The 17,500-nt window shown below is 47.0% G+C and overlaps 1 protein-coding gene across 1 annotated transcript in view; it reads right to left on the bottom strand.

Moving 5' to 3' along the window:
• Positions 1-4,199: 4,199 nt before the first annotated feature.
• Positions 4,200-17,500, bottom strand: part of celf5a (cugbp, Elav-like family member 5a) — a gene marked incomplete at both ends in the record, with an annotated part of 111,410 nt that continues 98,109 nt past the window's right edge. Inside the window, 5 exons of the mRNA XM_080535445.1 lie at positions 4,200-4,327; positions 6,070-6,213; positions 7,357-7,440; positions 7,933-8,145; positions 15,302-15,467. Of these exons, the coding sequence (XP_080391571.1) occupies positions 4,200-4,327; positions 6,070-6,213; positions 7,357-7,440; positions 7,933-8,145; positions 15,302-15,467 (735 nt within the window). The remainder of the gene's footprint in view (positions 4,328-6,069; positions 6,214-7,356; positions 7,441-7,932; positions 8,146-15,301; positions 15,468-17,500) is intronic.

Raw genomic sequence — 17,500 nt, 5'->3', positions numbered from 1 at the left:
TTCTTCCATCCAACACACTCACCTTCGTCACAGTAATTGTATTCTTTTAGCTCCCAACCCCCCGCCCCCCCCCGCAAAAAATTACTCCACATCTCTCAAACTCATTAAATTTCAGCCACAGTTGCCATCTTTAATTTGTATTACCCAAGCTGTTGTGTGAAGGCCAAATTTAATTTGATTTTAATAATTTAAAAATCCCTCCAGTAGAAATCCTGTAAGAGAAGCTTTTTGAATCGGGTTATAAGGCTGTAGATGCCCGGGGGCCACATGTCTGTATATCACAGCCTCCTAAGGTGCCAAGTCCAGACAGGATGGGCGGTAGGGGGTTGGTGGAGGGGGGGGTGGGCAGAGTAGAGGGTTGCGGGGGGCGGGGGCGGGGGGGTTAGGGGGTTGGGGGTACGGTAACCTACGGTAACTCAGGCGGAAAAGCTTCTCACTTTTGGCAAATATGTGTAAATGTTTAACTTAGGAAAAACAAAAAACAAACCTACTACTGAATGTAATTGTGCTCTCACCTATCTTGTTCTCTTGTCTGCTAATAATTCATCCTTCAAACATGTCATCTACTATAACATAATCTTGCAATTCTGCATACAGTATGAATATCATTCATCTGTTGCCTGCTACGCTCCCGCTCCCGCCCCCCCCCCCCCCCACCCCCCTCTGTGTTTTTAAGGGTATGTCAGTATCTGTCAAGAGCACTCAGATAGGCAGTGTCTTAGATGTACTCATCTGCAAATTTGGCAATTCTGATGCTGATAAAGGCATTCAAACGCTTTTCGTTCAGGAAACAACAACTGCAACCTTTTTGCGATCACGATCAGTGGTCGAGTGTAGTAGCTAGGCATTGCCCTTTCGGGGTTTCAATGCCCGGGCTTCTATTCAGCAGTCTTCGGAGAGCAGAGAGAGTACTACACATACATGCTGGTAGGGAATACTTGCTCAGTCACACCCGACTGGCCTGTTTTCATAGAACTATGAATAAATGCATGAACGTCAGAGAGAGAATGAGAAAGATGATTGAATCTTCGCAACGGAAATCAGATGGAAAAATAAAGCAAAAAAAAGAAAAAAGGCAATAGAGTCGAATGAGTAGAAAACAGTCAAACGGAAAAAGATACAGAAAAATCTGCCAACAGATTTCATCTCAGACATTATCCGTGTAAAAACGTTCGAAACTTCCCCCCCGGAATCGTGACTTTATCGTTAATACTGCTTTTTGTTTTGCTACAGCTGGGGAACGCGCGGCGTCCCCTATTAAACAACAACTGACTTGGTTATTCAAGCTAATAGTATGCTGTCGCCCCCCTGATCTTCCACATGTCAGAGTTTGTTTGGTTGTTTGTGTTCCTGTTTGTGACTTCCCTTCTCCGAGGAGCAGCAGCTGCGGTAACTACACTTAATGTCAGACTCTGCCGTCGTCTAATTGATGGATCATTTTGCTCTTAATTTGACCTCCTAAGGCTGCTAAACCCAAGCTGTTCCTCGTGGGGTACAAGCTCGCAGTCTGCTATTATTCCCATTGGAAATAATGCAGCTGCTCTTTAGTTACAGTCCCACCTATCCATCTATTGAGGAGGCAGGGCCTGGTGGTGGTGTACATTAAAACCCACACTTACACTTTCTCCTCCATTTGACCTCATCGCTACTCTCGCTATATATACTCTATGGACCATTTGTTTCATTCTCCAAGAAGGACATCTTCTACAGGCCGTAAGTGTTGTTAAAAGTATAGCGTCTTAATCTCGCGGTGACAAACAGTTCCATGGTATGTACAGTATGTCAGTTTGTGGGGGTGTGGGGCGGGGGGAGGGGGGAGGGGGGGGGCTCTCTGAGGCTATGAGGGGAGAGCTGGTGCTGTGGTGCCTGCTGCAATCTCTCCTATGTGAAAAATGAACTCTGTCAGTCAGTCAATTCATTTTGAAATGCCAATGTGTAATTGATTGCGCATCTCTTGCCCGCGGTGTTGCTCCCCATCTGATCAATATTAGCATTATCCTAATTATGCTTGCGCGTTAGCTATCAGGTCCCCCCCCGTAAACTGATGGTCCCTATTAAGAGAGATGTGCTTGAGCGGGGAGCCCCCCTCCCACACACACACACAGTCCTCCCCCCCCCCCCCCCTGCTGAGAGCAGCTGGAGCAGGCTGGCAGTGGGAGGGGGCAGGACCCGGCAGCCACTGCCACGCTCGGATGGCAATTTTATAACCATTGTCAGGGTAATTTGTATATTTTATTAACCAGTTAAAGATGTTGCGCTTCTTTACTGCTGCCATAGCCGCACTACCGGGTGGCAGTTTTACCGCTGTGCTTTATGGCTAGATTATCTGTATTATCAGTAGCTTTAATGACGCTGCCTCCGTTTTCCTGATGTGGAATGCCTTTTTTCTGCAATGAAAAAAGATGGAGGCCTACAATGACAGTATATCACCATGGAGACAGAATGTGCAGAACAGTAACACCAGAGAGAAGAGAAGACTGAAGACACCATTTTTTTTCCCTCCGTAATACTTTACAGTATATGTCTGTTATGTTGGGAATGTTTAAACGGTGTAACTTTTGGCACTACAGTTTGAAGGTTTAGCAGGAAGTGCGCAGTGTCGCTGTGTTCCTCATACAACCCTGCACAACGGATAGGTCACAGATTATAGATTATGTCCAAGATGAAATGTTGAGATATAGAATGTTGTGGGTGAAGAATGACTGGTTAAAAAGCAAGATCTGAACATGCCCGAAACAATCTCTAATCCACATATTCTACGCCACTAAAATAGTATAGCTTTTAAAATATTTTTTTTTTCCTTTTTTTTCCTATTTTGTTTAAATATTCTCAAACCCAGTAGCTATAAATGTAAAAGGAAAAGAAACCGAAACCCTTTTCCTTGTCCAACCTGAAGCTAGTATTTTTCTTAAGTTTAACTTGTAATATTTATTAGTAGTAGTTTGTAGTATTAGTATCATTAATACTATATATTACTGTTGAGAACAATAAAAATGTTTGGTCCTTTGGTCCCTTAGGGGTGAAAGATTTTCAGTTGTACTGTAGCTAATGGAACCCTCAGTGACCTCAGAAAGTCATAGTTCTGCGCTTGCTGAGAGAGACGGTGAGAGAATAAGAGAAAAGAGGGAAAGAGAAAGAAAGTCCATCAGTGGACAGACAGAATAGCTTCTTTTTTTCCACTGTTTTTCTTGATCTTCAAGTTTTAACCCTCATTTGTCCAGTATAGTAAAAGCCGCAAGCGCCTCTTTCTTTATATATATGTGTATATAATACGTATATAGAAATCTATTTGTTGTTGCTGCTTTTTTGTTTGTTTGTTGCTTAATTAACAATTCAAGTCTCAACGAGAAAAGTTCTGTTGTTTCAGAGTTTCATATCTTTTTCAGTTTTTTTCAACTTCTCTTGTTTTTCTTGCACTGTGCCGTTTTGCGCTGTTGGTGTCTTCTTTCCGTGATGCCAACTCCACATATCGCACCTTCCCCTCCCATGGCACCTCTCCGCTTTCATCACGCCTCCCCTCCCGTCCATATGGAGCCTCTATGTCTTCATGTCTTCATAAGTAAATGCTGATATGTCTTCGAAAATTCCTTATTTGTAGATTAGATTTTTTTTTTTAAAGATATTTTATTTGTTTTCAACGAAAAAAGTTTAACTCCTCCGAGATATCTTCACATGTCGTCAAAACCTAAAAAGAGACAGATTAAACCACTTTAAGCTTTCAGTTTGCTTTCAGGTTATTTTTTGAAATGGGAATGAAAATATCTGGATTTATAAATGATAAAGTTGTTATCATTTTTCAAAGAGTTCAATTACCCCCCAGTTAAATGGTTTGGAGAGAGACAGCCCACATTGGCAAATCAATCAGTCTTTGTCAATCATGAGGTTGATAGATTTTCCCTGTCTAGTTAGTAAACATTCTGTTTTTTGATCCCCATCCTTGTCCCTAGCCCCTACTCTCTAGTACTCCCACGGCACTTCTTCAGATCTGAAAAAATTGGATTATATAACGTTGGGTATACAGAAAGCATTGCTCAACGTTTCACCCAGCCTATCTGAAGACCGAATGAAACAGTGACCGTATTGCTTAAGACCTTTCCAATCCTTTCAGATCGACAAGAGTTGCCTGGTACGTTGTGTATCCTCCGGAGGTCTGCTGAGCTCACCTGTGCTGTTACAGTGAATACTGAAGGTAGGCTGTGTCAGTAAGGGCGGCTGGCATCCTTCGGTCGTTTCAACTGGACTTTCAACCTCTTCATTCCAATCTGAAAGCCGTTCATGGCTTGAATAGCTGCCTGTGCGCTAGCTGGGTTGTCGAAGCTCACGAAACCTTTGAGAAAAAGCAAAGCAAGCGGGAGGGTATTAAACATCAAAAGACACGAGGTCACTAGGACACGGTATTCAATGTCGGGATATGAGGAAATCAAAGAGAGGGTTTATAGTCAACACCCTGAATTCCCCTTCTATTCTGCAACGACTACTACTTCAGATGCATTCAACAACTCAAACCATCGCACACGTCGTCGACGGAGACCGACGGTGTCTACGAACCAACTCCTCAACATCTGAACAATATTCAACCGTGTGTGATATTCTTCTCAAAGCAGCTTCGTGCAAACACACCATCCACTCTCGGGTCCAGAATCAGCGAGCGTGCCTTGGTGGCTTTGGTGTCCCTTCTCCGCTCGCACAGAAGACCGAACCCACGTGGGGCAAACACACAACAGACACGGAACCGAGGCGTCCGCACGGGTGGCGGCCGGCCACAGAAGCCCCCCATGCCATGTATGTGTTCCCCCAGAAGAGAAACCCACTCCGAGCCACCAAGCCCCACGCTGAGCATCCTGTTTCCATCAAGTGTAACAATAAAAGCCTTGAAAAGGCAGTGACCAGAAACAGCACTGGAGTGTGTCTCCGGTTGATGCACTCCCCAGTGTCATTAGGAGCAGTCGATGACCCATGAAAAACAGCAGGAGCCTCCCCAGGTCCCCAGCCACCTGGGAGTGGAGGTGTCTGCTGCCTCTGTCCCATTAGGAGGGGACTGGGGGGGGACGGGGGGGGACCGGGAGGGGTTCACTACTCAGCCCTCAGCCCCTGGTACTACTACCATCCATAGATAACAGTGGGGGATGTGTGCACTGGACTTAAGGCTGCTTTAAAAAAGGGGAGCTACTTCTCTCTTTCTTCTAATCCCGGGTGTCAGCTCGCCTCCCTGCACCAACCATCAGTCTGGGTTTATCCCTCTCTCTCTCCTCTCCAGATTAATTACCCCAGCGAGCGGCCCCCTTCCCCAGACCTAACATTACGTTGTAAACGTATAGTGTATTAGTCAATACTGCAAATAGGTCTTCTTTCATGAATTTATATGTTATTAAGTCCCCCCTGAGAGAGCAGGCGGCAATCAATTTTGCCCAGGGATGTGCGGCTCCCTGAAGTGAAAACAAATGCTGATCTATAATTGTCCTCTGCCTTAGCCTATCTTCTGCACCCGGATACCTTCCTCCCCCCCACGCATACACACACACACACACACACACACACACGCACACACACACACATGTGTGAACTGAGCCAAGTGGGACCAGAGCCAGGGAAGCTGGTGGATCAGACACAGTGCATTCTGGGTATTGACAGGTATTGGGGTTACAGAGCGGTGATCTGTATGCTGATACAGCACAGGACCTCGTATGAGTTTTCAGGTCACTCAGTGTCCACACGCACACACACACACACACACACACACACACACACACACACACACACACAAACCGGAATAATGAGGGGCTCACTGTACTCATTGTACAATCATGGCGGCATTGCCAAGTTTGTTTGTTTTTTTAACAAGAGAGAAAAGCTCTTTTTTCATGCCCTTAGTTTTCCACTGAGATAAAGAAGGTAACACACCCAACTGTTTCAATAAAGAAAGCACGAAATCCTACCATTTGGATAATGGTAGTACCGAATACGAAACTGTAATAATTGCTGTGTGTAGATTGAGGATTGTGAGGTGATATCTGACATAGGGTCCCTCCCCACTCTGCAAGTCTGTCACAACTACCCAGACTGACTCACCGAAGCATTTGCTCTGGTTGGTGGCTCTGTCCATGAAGACCTTGGAGGAAATGACAGTCCCAAAGGGCAGAAACATCTGCATGAGTTCATTATCTCCAAACTCCTGTGGCAGGTGGTAGATGAACAGGTTACAGCCCTCCGGCCCTGGAACACACAAGAAACCCATAACAACCACAGTCAGGCCTAGTTACCGTAACCACGGGAACCTGCAGTCACACCTATTTACTGTAACTGTCGAAGACCACAATAAGAGCTATTTACGGCAACCACAGAGACCCAATATTAAGCCTATTTACTGCAAGTTTCAGTCCTGCTGATTCTCATTTGATGAAGGGACAGAATTTTGAAAGCAAGACTAATGTAATGGGAGAAAATATATTTGTTGGACTTGGGTGACAGTGTCGATAAATAACATGGCTGTGTTTACTGCGGCAGCCTGAGATACAAATGGAAAATGTTCCAAGTTGATTTGATTTTCTCATACCGTGGCTATAGAGCCATGCTACCACTTAAGAGCTGGCTCGATTTGTTTTGATGTTCATGTTCAGCAGACGGTATTAAGACTGTAATTATCTTCTGTTCAAACATCTGATGTTGTACAACAGTAGTTAAAAAAAAAGGGCCTTCTCCTTATCTGTCTTAACACAAAATGAAACAAAACATGTTTGAGACCCATGTAATGTACACTACAGTGTACTGTATGTACATTTTGGCCTCGAGATTCAAAAACATCCACACATTTCGATTCACAAAATGACATGGACATTGTCCTGTTGTCCTCCTAATTCCATGTAGGACATCAATCTAAGCAGATTTAAATGCACGCCTCTAAATGTACGGTACTTGAACCTAGCCAATGGATTATACAATGCAATCAACCATTTACATCCTTAAAGTAATCTCCATGTTCACATTTCCTAAGAGGTTAAAGCCCAAAGTCAATCCCGCTCAGAACCAGTACATCCCACATCCCCAAACCATGACGCCTTGATTACTCTACTCGCCCCCCAGATAATACCCTCATGCAGTTTAGCCTCTGTTACACTTTCATCTCTAAAAAGGAAACATTCAATCAATGGATTATGACACCAGACAGGGTATTAGTGAAAGCCACGTCCTATTATGAAACTCATAATTCAAATTCAAATTTTTATTTTTGCATTATGTTAATCCTGTATACAGGTCATTGCAAGCAACTTCAGTGTTTATAATGAATGGCACTTAATAGTTCTAGTGTGCGGGTGTGAGGTGTGTAAGAAAATAATAATATTGTTCTCTCACCCTCACCTTCTCTCTGTTGCTGCTGCTGGATGACCTGTTGCTGGGGCATCGTCTGACCGATGGGGGTCAGTGTGGTGGCGGGGTAGATCGCTGCAGAGAGAGAGACAGAGAGACACAGAGAGACAGAGACACAGAGACACAGAGAGACACAGAGAGACAGAGAGACACAGAGACAGAGACACAGAGAGACAGAGAGACACAGAGACAGAGAAACACAGAGACACAGAGACAGAGAGACAGAGAGAGAGGGGTGAGAGGGAGAGAGAAAGAGAGAGAGAGGGAAAGGAGAGTGAGAGGGGAGAAAGAGAGGGAGATGTGATGTTAGCACTGTACATGTTATCTTGTTACTACAAGTCCATTAAATCTCTGTCATCTACATACAATTCACTGGGGCCCTTATCCCATCACTATACCATTACTACATAACTACTGTATTATTACTACTACAGTCATTGCAGTTGTTATAACACAGGTATAAGGGCCAAAGTAGAGTACACTAGCCTTGGAGCCTCATAGAGATACTTCACTATGACTGGACATCTCTGTCGGTCCTTGCTGGTAGTTCAGGGCTCCGGGGCCTACCTGTGTATTGCTGTACTCCAGTGAAGGCTTGCTGCAGGGTGTCTGCTGCGGTGGGGCTTTGGGTGGAGTAGGGCGGCAGGCCGTTGGTGTAGACCGCCTCCACGGTCGGATGTCCGTTGGGCTGATGAGGGATGCCGGTGAAGCCGTTGACGAGTGGGGTGACGAGGCTGGGCACAGCGGAGGTGGTGATGTTGGCTGGTGGAGAGCTGAGGCCTGCGGAGACAAGGACAGGAGTTTACAGACCGCACGACTAACACACACACACACACACGCACGAATGCACACGCACACGTACACACACACGCATGCGCACACGTACAACACACACACACATATACAGACACACACACATACATACATACAGACACACACACACACACACACACACATATATACACACACACACACACACATACATATACAGAGACACACACACACACACACACATACATACAGACACACACACACACACACATACAGACACACACACATACATACAGACACACATACATACACACACACACATACAGACACACACACATACACACACCTACAGATACACGCACGCGCGCACACACACACACACACACTCGCAACACGCTGCAACATCTCTCCAAAGCAAGGACACGAATCGGACGTGAGTCTGTCACATCGCCGGCGCCCGTCGTGACACTTCCCGCTGGATAAGTGGGGAGTCAACGTGTGAAAAATGAGCCTGTCAGTTGTGTTTGTGCGATACCCTGCTGGCTCCTGGAGCTCAAGATGATGAAACCGCGACGCAACTTCAGTAAGATCCTGACTGGATAGCGAGAGATTACAGAGCGAGATCTGCTTTGCATGGGCAAGTGGGTAACGCTAAAAGACTGTGACGCTTTCTCTCTCTTTTCTACATCACGCAACGACAACAAACGGGATAGTTTGACACATGGCGAGCTGCGTAACTATTACATACACCCCACTACACACAGGCTGCAGCTTTTTTTCTTTCTTTTTCAAGGGAAGAAGAACGGAATTGGATCGCTCCCCTCCCTCCCTTGTTCGATGCATTTTATTAAACCGTCGCCTGTTTTTTCCCCAAAGTAGTGCAATCACAGTCCGGAATGTGAATGAATCCATTCTGAAGAGGATCTCACTGTTGGATGATGGCTACTTTTGAAAGGCTGCTCCATGGCGCCGCATCTAGGCTCTCACTCCCCCCCCCCCCCTCTCCTCACGGAGAAACGCTCCCCCAAGGACCACCTTTCAATCTGGAGCCAACACGTGATTGGAGAGAAACCCCTGTTGTCACGGAAACCCACCGGCATGCCCATCCTCGGCAATCTGGTGGTGCCTCAGTGAAGAAGACCCACTAGAGAAGAGTTAGTCCACATAGGACGCGTGATGCATGAATAGCATATACAGTGGGCTAGGTTATGTTGTGCTGGGGGTTTATGGTAATGCTGTAGTAAAATAGGCTCACACCCCACCCCACGCCCCCCCCCACACACACACACAGAGAAAGCCCTGTGTCAGGCTAAGACTAGACTACCCCACACACTCTCCTCTCTCCAAGCTCAGCATTTAAGCAGCGGGGAGTCTGACACTCATGCAGCCAAACTGCTGTTGGCCAGGGGGGAATTGTCCCTGAGGTCCGGCGAGAGCTGTTGTGTCTTTTACACTATTTCCTTTTTTTAAGCTCCTCCACGATTGCTTGTGTTCCTGCAGGAACCCAGTGATGAATTAGACTGCAGTCCTGGCTCATTCTCCAGGCCGGGCCCAAGAGACTCAGACAGGCCGTCTGGCTCGGCCACACGCACTCTACTGTACCGCCAGATAATACACCCTCTCCATCATCAGGCAAATTCATTTTCCAAGGCTTAGCGGTTGGTGGGGGGCAGGGGGGGGGGGGATGGGGGGTGGTGCACGGGCACGCACCAGGGTCAGCGGGCGGGCGCGGCGCGCGTGTGATAAGAGGCACCAAAGAAAGGAGATTATAGAAGTCACAGGTTGGGAGATTGTGCCGTTTGGGGGGGGGGGGGGGGGGGGCGGGGTGGTGGCGGGTGGGGGGGGACTGATGGACCTTGTGGAGCAGGCAGGGTAGCTCCGTGGATGGTGGAGGAGGAGGTGGAGGTGTCGCTGTGGGGAGTAGTGGGCAGGTGTAACGCGAGACGCGGCAGATAGACAGAGAGAGACAATATGCCTTTAAATGATTAACACCGCAGACACTGGAAAGAGGGGGGGGGGGGGATTAGTAACAGTACTGTGTGGCGTGTGACTTATGGGCCACCTTTAACGACAGGTACATCATCATAATAACGAGATCGGATAATTGAATCCGAGTACTGTACTATTGTTCGTCTACTCCCAATCACCTTTTGTTAGCAACAGACTTCAGCGATTTGTATACATGAGCAGGTCTTTGCATAATTTTCTACTAGCTCAAGTAGGAACAAACACGGTACGGCCTTCAGTGCCATATAACAAGACATTTCATTTTATACTTCAGTGGACAAATAGCCTCACATTGAGGGAAATCATATTCATAGTGTGTGCATGTACATGTGTATGCATTGGGCCATAATAATGACATGTTGTTTTGCACTCTGGCATGGCTGAGTAGGATGCTATGGGTCAGTACATGACATATATTACACAACTCTACGTGTGCATGTCCTGTCAGATTCTTTTTTTCTATTATTACGAGACGAAGTGAGTCTGAGAAACTCCGCTCAGGGTTTTTTATGTTATGGAAGCGTAATTACATTTATATTGTCGGCAGCCTGTTCTTTGAGAACATTGTTGATTTACACTTCACCATGATTACGCTGTGAAAGAGCCCCGCCATATGCAACAGAAGTATTTATTATGCTAATTATACATTCAAATCTCAACAAGGAGCACTGGACCCGTATTGGAGGAGAGAGAGCCACCGCCGTCGTTATCGGCACACGGCCTGTCTCTCACTGAAGCAGGAAATAGGCCTCCATAACAGATGCTTTCATCTATTTGATTTTTAAAAAACGGGGAAAAAAATTATGCCATCTTTTCTCTGAGGGAAAAACTGCAATAAAAATATGCTGGGTCCTTGAAAAACGTGAATGCAAGAAGAAGGTCCTCGGTATTCTAAACGCTTCCCTAAGATTCCTATTGTTGCTTTTGAACATTCATATGGCTGCATATTGAACACCGTGTATTAACTCGTCAATAGTAACGTGATAATGTTATGACATGATACAAATGGTCTATCTTATGCTTAAAGACATGTTTCTGCAGAGGTACTGTATGGTGTTACAGACCTATTCCCTGGTGGAATAGGATCTGGCCATGGGAGGGGAGGGTTGTTGAGGTGGGGGAGAGGGGGGGGGGGGGGGACATTCTGCGCTGGAGCTTTGTGGCTAATGTGACGTGCAGCGACTCAAGGTGAGGCTGCAGTCACCGTTCCCAGTGAGGCGTGGTGCTCCCAGCATTCCCGGGGGGTCACACACACTAAGTCAAACAGTTCATTAGGTTGAACCCGTGTGGCACTAGTCACTGCGGAACTGTCACGCCTTATGTTTTTGACCCCCCGATCTAAACCCGATCTTCCATCACCAAAGACCAATGATCATTACAGCTGACTCCAAAGGGCTGGGGGGGCAGAGGTCTGGGTGGGGGTACTCTGTCAACACAGGGGCGCCGCTGGCTGTGCATAAGACGACATTAAAGTGACTTTGATCACACACGTTCGGTTCCTGATCACGTGATCGACCTAAGAGAAAGCACCTGACTACCCGGTAGAGTACACCCTCACCCTCCCCCGCCCCCCCTCCCCTACCAGTATTCCCCCAGGATCTGTATCTGTCTTTTCTTTGTTGTTTATTTCATTTTTTACTTCTTTCGTAGAGGAGGAAGTGCACCTGCTAAACATCCCTTTTTTTTCCAAAAAGCATCAACATGCATCATTGTAAGGATACATGCTCTAATCAAGTCTGCCATCTGGCTGCCTGCGTATGCACCATCAAGCTTAAACGCTGTACATCTGTTGATCAAATGGATGTTCCATTGTTTTCAGAGGCATACCCTTAACCTTTGAGGCTTTTTGCAGCATTGTCCCTGTCATACGCACAACGCTTTATGGTGTTGTCTACCCGCAGACAGAGGTTATCCCGATCGTTAACAAGAGGGTAATGTTACACATTTACCTCCAAGATCAGGCTGGCGTTTAATGATCATCTTTAGAACACTGTTTGCGGGTTTTATGTCAATGCTAGTCTTGCAGTTTGGGATTTTAGTAAGGCCGTCGGCTACTTCTACTGATATCTAACTGGCTTTTTATGGGTTGGGACAGGGGAAACTCCATGCTTATGAAGAAAGAGACTTTGATGAATTTTTCTCGACCGAATATCGACATATTTGATATCAGTGCGAAAATTGAGAGCCTGCTGTAGTTAGTGGGGAATGTATTGTGTCAAGATATTGAGAGATGGTGAGACAACTTCATGCATACATTCAACACACTGTCAGTGAACCTAGCAGCTTCTCCTCAGAACATGAAAGCAGTCTCTGACATTAGGATAAATTATTCCACTTTATGCTCTGTATGAGTCCCTTAGTCTCAGAGTGGCTATAGAATCCGTCAGCCTGCTTTAACAGACAGCCTAGCCTGTAATGCTATGTGCTCCCTCAATGAACTCTAAATAAGTCATAGCCCGAAGTGTGAGAGGGAGAGCGGGGCCTGCATAGTACATGCACTCTACGAGTCCGCTGCCTCTCTGCCTGCCTCTCTGCCTGTCTGCCTGCCTCTCTGCCTGCCTGTCTGTCTGTCTTCCTGCCTGTCTGCCTGCCTGTCTGCCTGCCTGCCTCTCTGCCTGCCTCTCTGCCTGTCTGCCTGTCTGTCTGTCTGTCTGCCTGCCTGTCTGTCTGTCTGCCTGCCTGCCTCTCTGCCTGCCTGCCTGCCTGCCTGTCTGTCTGTCTGTCTGTCTGCCTGTCTGTTTGCCTGTCTGTCTGTCTGTCTGTGCCTGCCTGTCTGTCTGTACCTGTCTGTATGTCTGCCTGTCTGCCTGCCTGCCTGTCTGCCTGCCTGCCTGTCTGCCTGTCTGTCTGTCTGTCTGTGCCTGTCTGTCTGTGCCTGTCTGTCTGTCTGTCTGCCTGTGCCTGCCTGTCTGTCTGTCTTCCTGCCTGTCTTCCTGCCTGTCTGCCTGTCTGTCTGTCTTCCTGCCTGTCTTCCTGCCTGTCTGCCTGCCTGTCTGTCTGTACCTGTCTGTCTGTCTGTACCTGTCTGTATGTCTGCCTGTCTGCCTGCCTGTCTGCCTGCCTGCCTGTCTGCCTGCCTGCCTGCCTGTCTGTCTGTCTGTCTGTCTATCTTCCTGCCTGCCTGTCTGCCTGCCTGCCAGCCTGTCTGCCTGCCTGCCTGCCTGTCTGCCTGTCTGCCTGTCTGTCTGTCTGTCTGTCTGCCTGCCTGTCTGTCTGTCTGTCTGTGCCTGCCTGTCTGCCTGCCTGCCAGAGAGAGTCAAATAAATGGATGAATGGAAGAAAAAAAAAATCATTTCATATTTATTGTAGTACTTGGAAAAATTCAAGAAACGCCATGCTCTCTTGCAGGGATTAATAATGCATTAGATTCAATAATAAAGGTAATCAGCTGTCTGTATAGCTTACACAGACCCGTGTCCAATGGCAGACATCATATTTTAGAGCTTCTCGGGTTCCAGAGCAGCAAGAATGTCTCACCAGCGTGAGCCCGTCCGTCCATACCACAAGCCAATTCATTAAGCGCTGGCCTCGCAGATTAATATGGCATTGATTCCATCTCCCCACACAAGACTGTTTTGCTTATGAACATAATGGATTGCTCTCCCTTACAAGGCCATATCATGAGGACATTTGAAAAGGTTAAACCTCACGACGAAATATCCGACACGATTCAATAATTCCCCCCCCTTTCCCCCCCCCCCTTTTAAATCCCAGGCTTGATTATGTACGTTGGTATTTCGAATGACGTGTTAGCCTATATGCATTCAATGCACACAATGGCAAAGTACATTATACATTGTGTGTGTGGTGGGAGCGTTTCATGGTCTTTCATCATGGTATAGTCTACTGCAACCAAGCCTCTGTGTTACATACAGAACACATACAGGAGACCTACATGCATACAGGGCAGATTCCTCTTGTCTCGCCCCCACAACATAGAAACACAAGAAGAAGCACATCGGCCAACACTCAGCTATATACTTTTAATCACCATCTTTGATTGATTATCGTGGCGTAAAAGTGCACACTTGGCACTAAAAATGTCACTGTAAATATTTGACAAATGGCTAGTCCCCTCCACAAACGATAGCGCTTAAACTTTAAGAATCCGAGCACATATATACAGTATGTGCGTATTGACATATTCCATCATGCATGCATGCATGCATTAAGTCACAGTGGAGACTGAGGAGGCAGGAGTGAGATGGTTGCTGATTGGAGCGCTCTTGGGTGGTATTGATTTTTGAGAGTGAGGTAAAAAGGTGCTGTAAAAATGGGTCACGTCAAACAGATTGTCAATTCCCTGTCCCTCATTGGAATACAGTTACCAAACTAATATAACAACTCATTCTCATGAATTCAATATAGCAATGTTGACGAAATAACACTACAAAGACTTGGTTGGATATTGTATTATTCATTTTCGGTGCATCACGCTTTTGTGTTGAGAGTGGAAGTTTTCTCTATCTCACGGAAATGAGGTATTGCTGAATAAGCAAATGTTATGCGGTATCTCAAAGTCCTTTACTCTCTCCTCCCGAATGCCTCCGCATACAGTAGAATGATGGGGGCGTTTGTAATGGAAAACAGAATGAATTGCATGCAGATCCCCTTGTAAGTGTTTCAAAGCACAAGGTCAAAAATGCTGGGAAAATTAGTGCCATACCTGCTGCAAACTTATTTATTTATAGTCCCCAATTCCTTTAGTAGCTGGGAATTCTTTCTGCATGCATACAAAACATAAATATGCAAATCACATCAGATGTATTTTTCTTTTCCCCCTCCGACTGAATAATTTTGGATTATCAGTAGGCAGGCACTAAATCTCCTCTTTCTCTTGGCCTTGCTGCAGTCTGACACACACATACACACGCACTCACACACACACACACACACACACACACGCGCACACATACACACACACACACACACACACATACAAACACACATACACACACACATACACACACACACGCACATACATACACACACACACACACACGCACACACACACACACACACACAGAGACGCGCACACACACACAAACATACGCACAAACACACAGACGCAGATGCGCACACGCACACACACACACACACACACACATACTCAAAACACAAATCCACAAACAGAAAAAGGAATGCAACGATTGCTCACCCAGTGCATGATGAAACTCACTTGACACCGGGGTCATGGGAGTCTGCGGGAGGCCGTTGATGTTGAGCGCCCCCATCTGGTGGATCTGGGTGGCGGGGAAGGCCACACTGGGCGTCAGGTAACCCCCGTGGCTCGCTGCCATGATGGCCGCCTGCTGCTGCATGAGCTAAGACAGAGGGACATGAGGGGGGAGGGGGGAGTACCAGGGGAAGAAGAGGGGGAGAGAGAGAGAGAGAGAGAGGGAGAGAGGGGGAGAGGGAGAGAGAGGGAGAGAGAGAGAGAGAGAAAGAGAGAATGAGAATGAATGTGAAGGTTAGAATGGAGGAAGAAGAGATGGATGTTGGGTTGATGGATGCGGCATGGAAAGTGAAGAGAAAGTAGAGCGGAAGAAAAGAAAAGAGGAAGGAGGAAGAAAAAAAAGAGAAGTCTGTCAACCTATGTTTAGTGGATCTGTCCATCCTCCCAGTCGGGGGTGCCTGTCACCAGCTGGAGAAATGTTTCAATAGCTGTCTGTTGGGCTCATTCAAATCCCGGGATTGACATGTGCACATTATCACGGTCTCTGGGGAACTGGGGGGGGGGAAACTTCAGAGCAGAATTGAATTGCATTTGTCTCCCTTTGTCAAACTTTCTCGGTGAGTGAGTGACTGTCCCTTCTGGGTTGCGTTAAGGTAAGGTGACATCTTCTCCAACAGCTCTGCCTGCTGCGGCTTGGACTCGCTTTTTTAATTTGCTGTGGTGCCACTCGCCGGGTCACGAGGAGCGACCTGTAATGTAAGTCCATTGATACTTGGGACGCTCTGATAAAGAACCCAATAACCTCTCAGCAGCCTCCCTCTCTCTCTCTCTCTCTCCACTGAGCCCCAGCTGAGAGCTAGCTCCTAGCCACTTTCATCAAATACTGTCTCTACAGAACGCTGTGTAACCCTTCACATACATACTCTTTCTCTTTCTCTTTCTCTCTCTCAATTCTCACCCTCACACGCTGTCTCACTTCTCTCTCTGCAGTGCAGATACTGAATACCTAATTCAGAAGGAAATACATCACTGTACTAGTCGCTGTTTCTCTTCTGTGACCAGTCGGGTTTAATCCGGGGAAATCAATAATCTTTTTGTAGTGCATGTGCTTTGTGATCAGGCATGCAGTGTTACGTGTTTGTGGAAAAACAGGGACACAATCGGACAACCCCATCGGCCCGACCGCTCTGTATTCCAAGCTTACACCCCCGCGGTCCCCGCCGTGCCATTGAAGAAGTGCATCGCCCCCCCCCCCCCTGCCCCCTCCACCCCCGAGACTGACTCAGCTGAGCAAAAAATCAAATGCCTCCGCTACTAGCGCTGATGCTAATGACGATATTGTAAAGAGGGAGAGGCAGAGGCACGGCACCGGATGCCACTCTCTCTCTCTCTCTCTCTCTCTCTCTCTCTCTCTCTCTCTCTCTCTCTCTCTCTCTCTCTCTCTCTCTCTCTCTCTCTCTCTCTCTCTCTCTGTCTCTCTCTCTCTCTCTCTGTCTCTCTCTCTCTCTCTCTCTCTCTCTCTCTCTCTCTCTCTCTCTCTCCCTGTATTTGCATGGGGTCCCTGGATAGGAAAAGCCAATTACTTTCCCTCAATGCCCCTGTCAGGTAACCTGAAAGCGGCTGTCCCGCCACAAAACGGGCGCTGCTGGCACCTCATCTATTAGCCACATGCCTTGCCACCGCTATCTATTAACGCCTTTTGTCATTTGCATAATTTTATCAACGTGACAAATGAGGATCATCCATTTCCTCCTGAATAAGATAAATTGAGCTTTTTAGGGAAGGGAGGGGGGGCGGTGTGTGTGTGGGGGGGGCACGGGGGACTGAAAAAAAAGCCGACGAGAAATCAAACAAAAGCATCAACAGAAAAACAAACAATGAGAGGTAAAAGCCTGTGTGAGAGCTGAGGTCTCCTTCACAATAGAGATGGTTGAAATGCCCCCCCCCCCACCCACCCACCCACCATTAGGATCTTGACTGAGCCTTAGGACTTCGGGGGTGGATGGGGTCCCAATCTGTCCTGTAGGCTATTACTGAACACACTGTCAAAGCAGTCACTGGCTTTTGTCCCCCCATCTCTAGCTGCTTTCAATAGGAAACCAGGGACGTAGGAAACACTCTAATAAGCTCGCAGGCCCATTTGCTAGTGGCCTATAGAAGCCACAGCAGGGCCTGGATGCT

The sequence above is a fragment of the Nansenia antarctica genome, assembly GCF_963989245.1.
Source record: "Nansenia antarctica genome assembly, chromosome: 7".
Taxonomy (NCBI): Eukaryota; Metazoa; Chordata; class Actinopteri; order Argentiniformes; family Microstomatidae; genus Nansenia; species Nansenia antarctica.
This window is presented reverse-complemented; position numbering and strand designations above follow the sequence as displayed.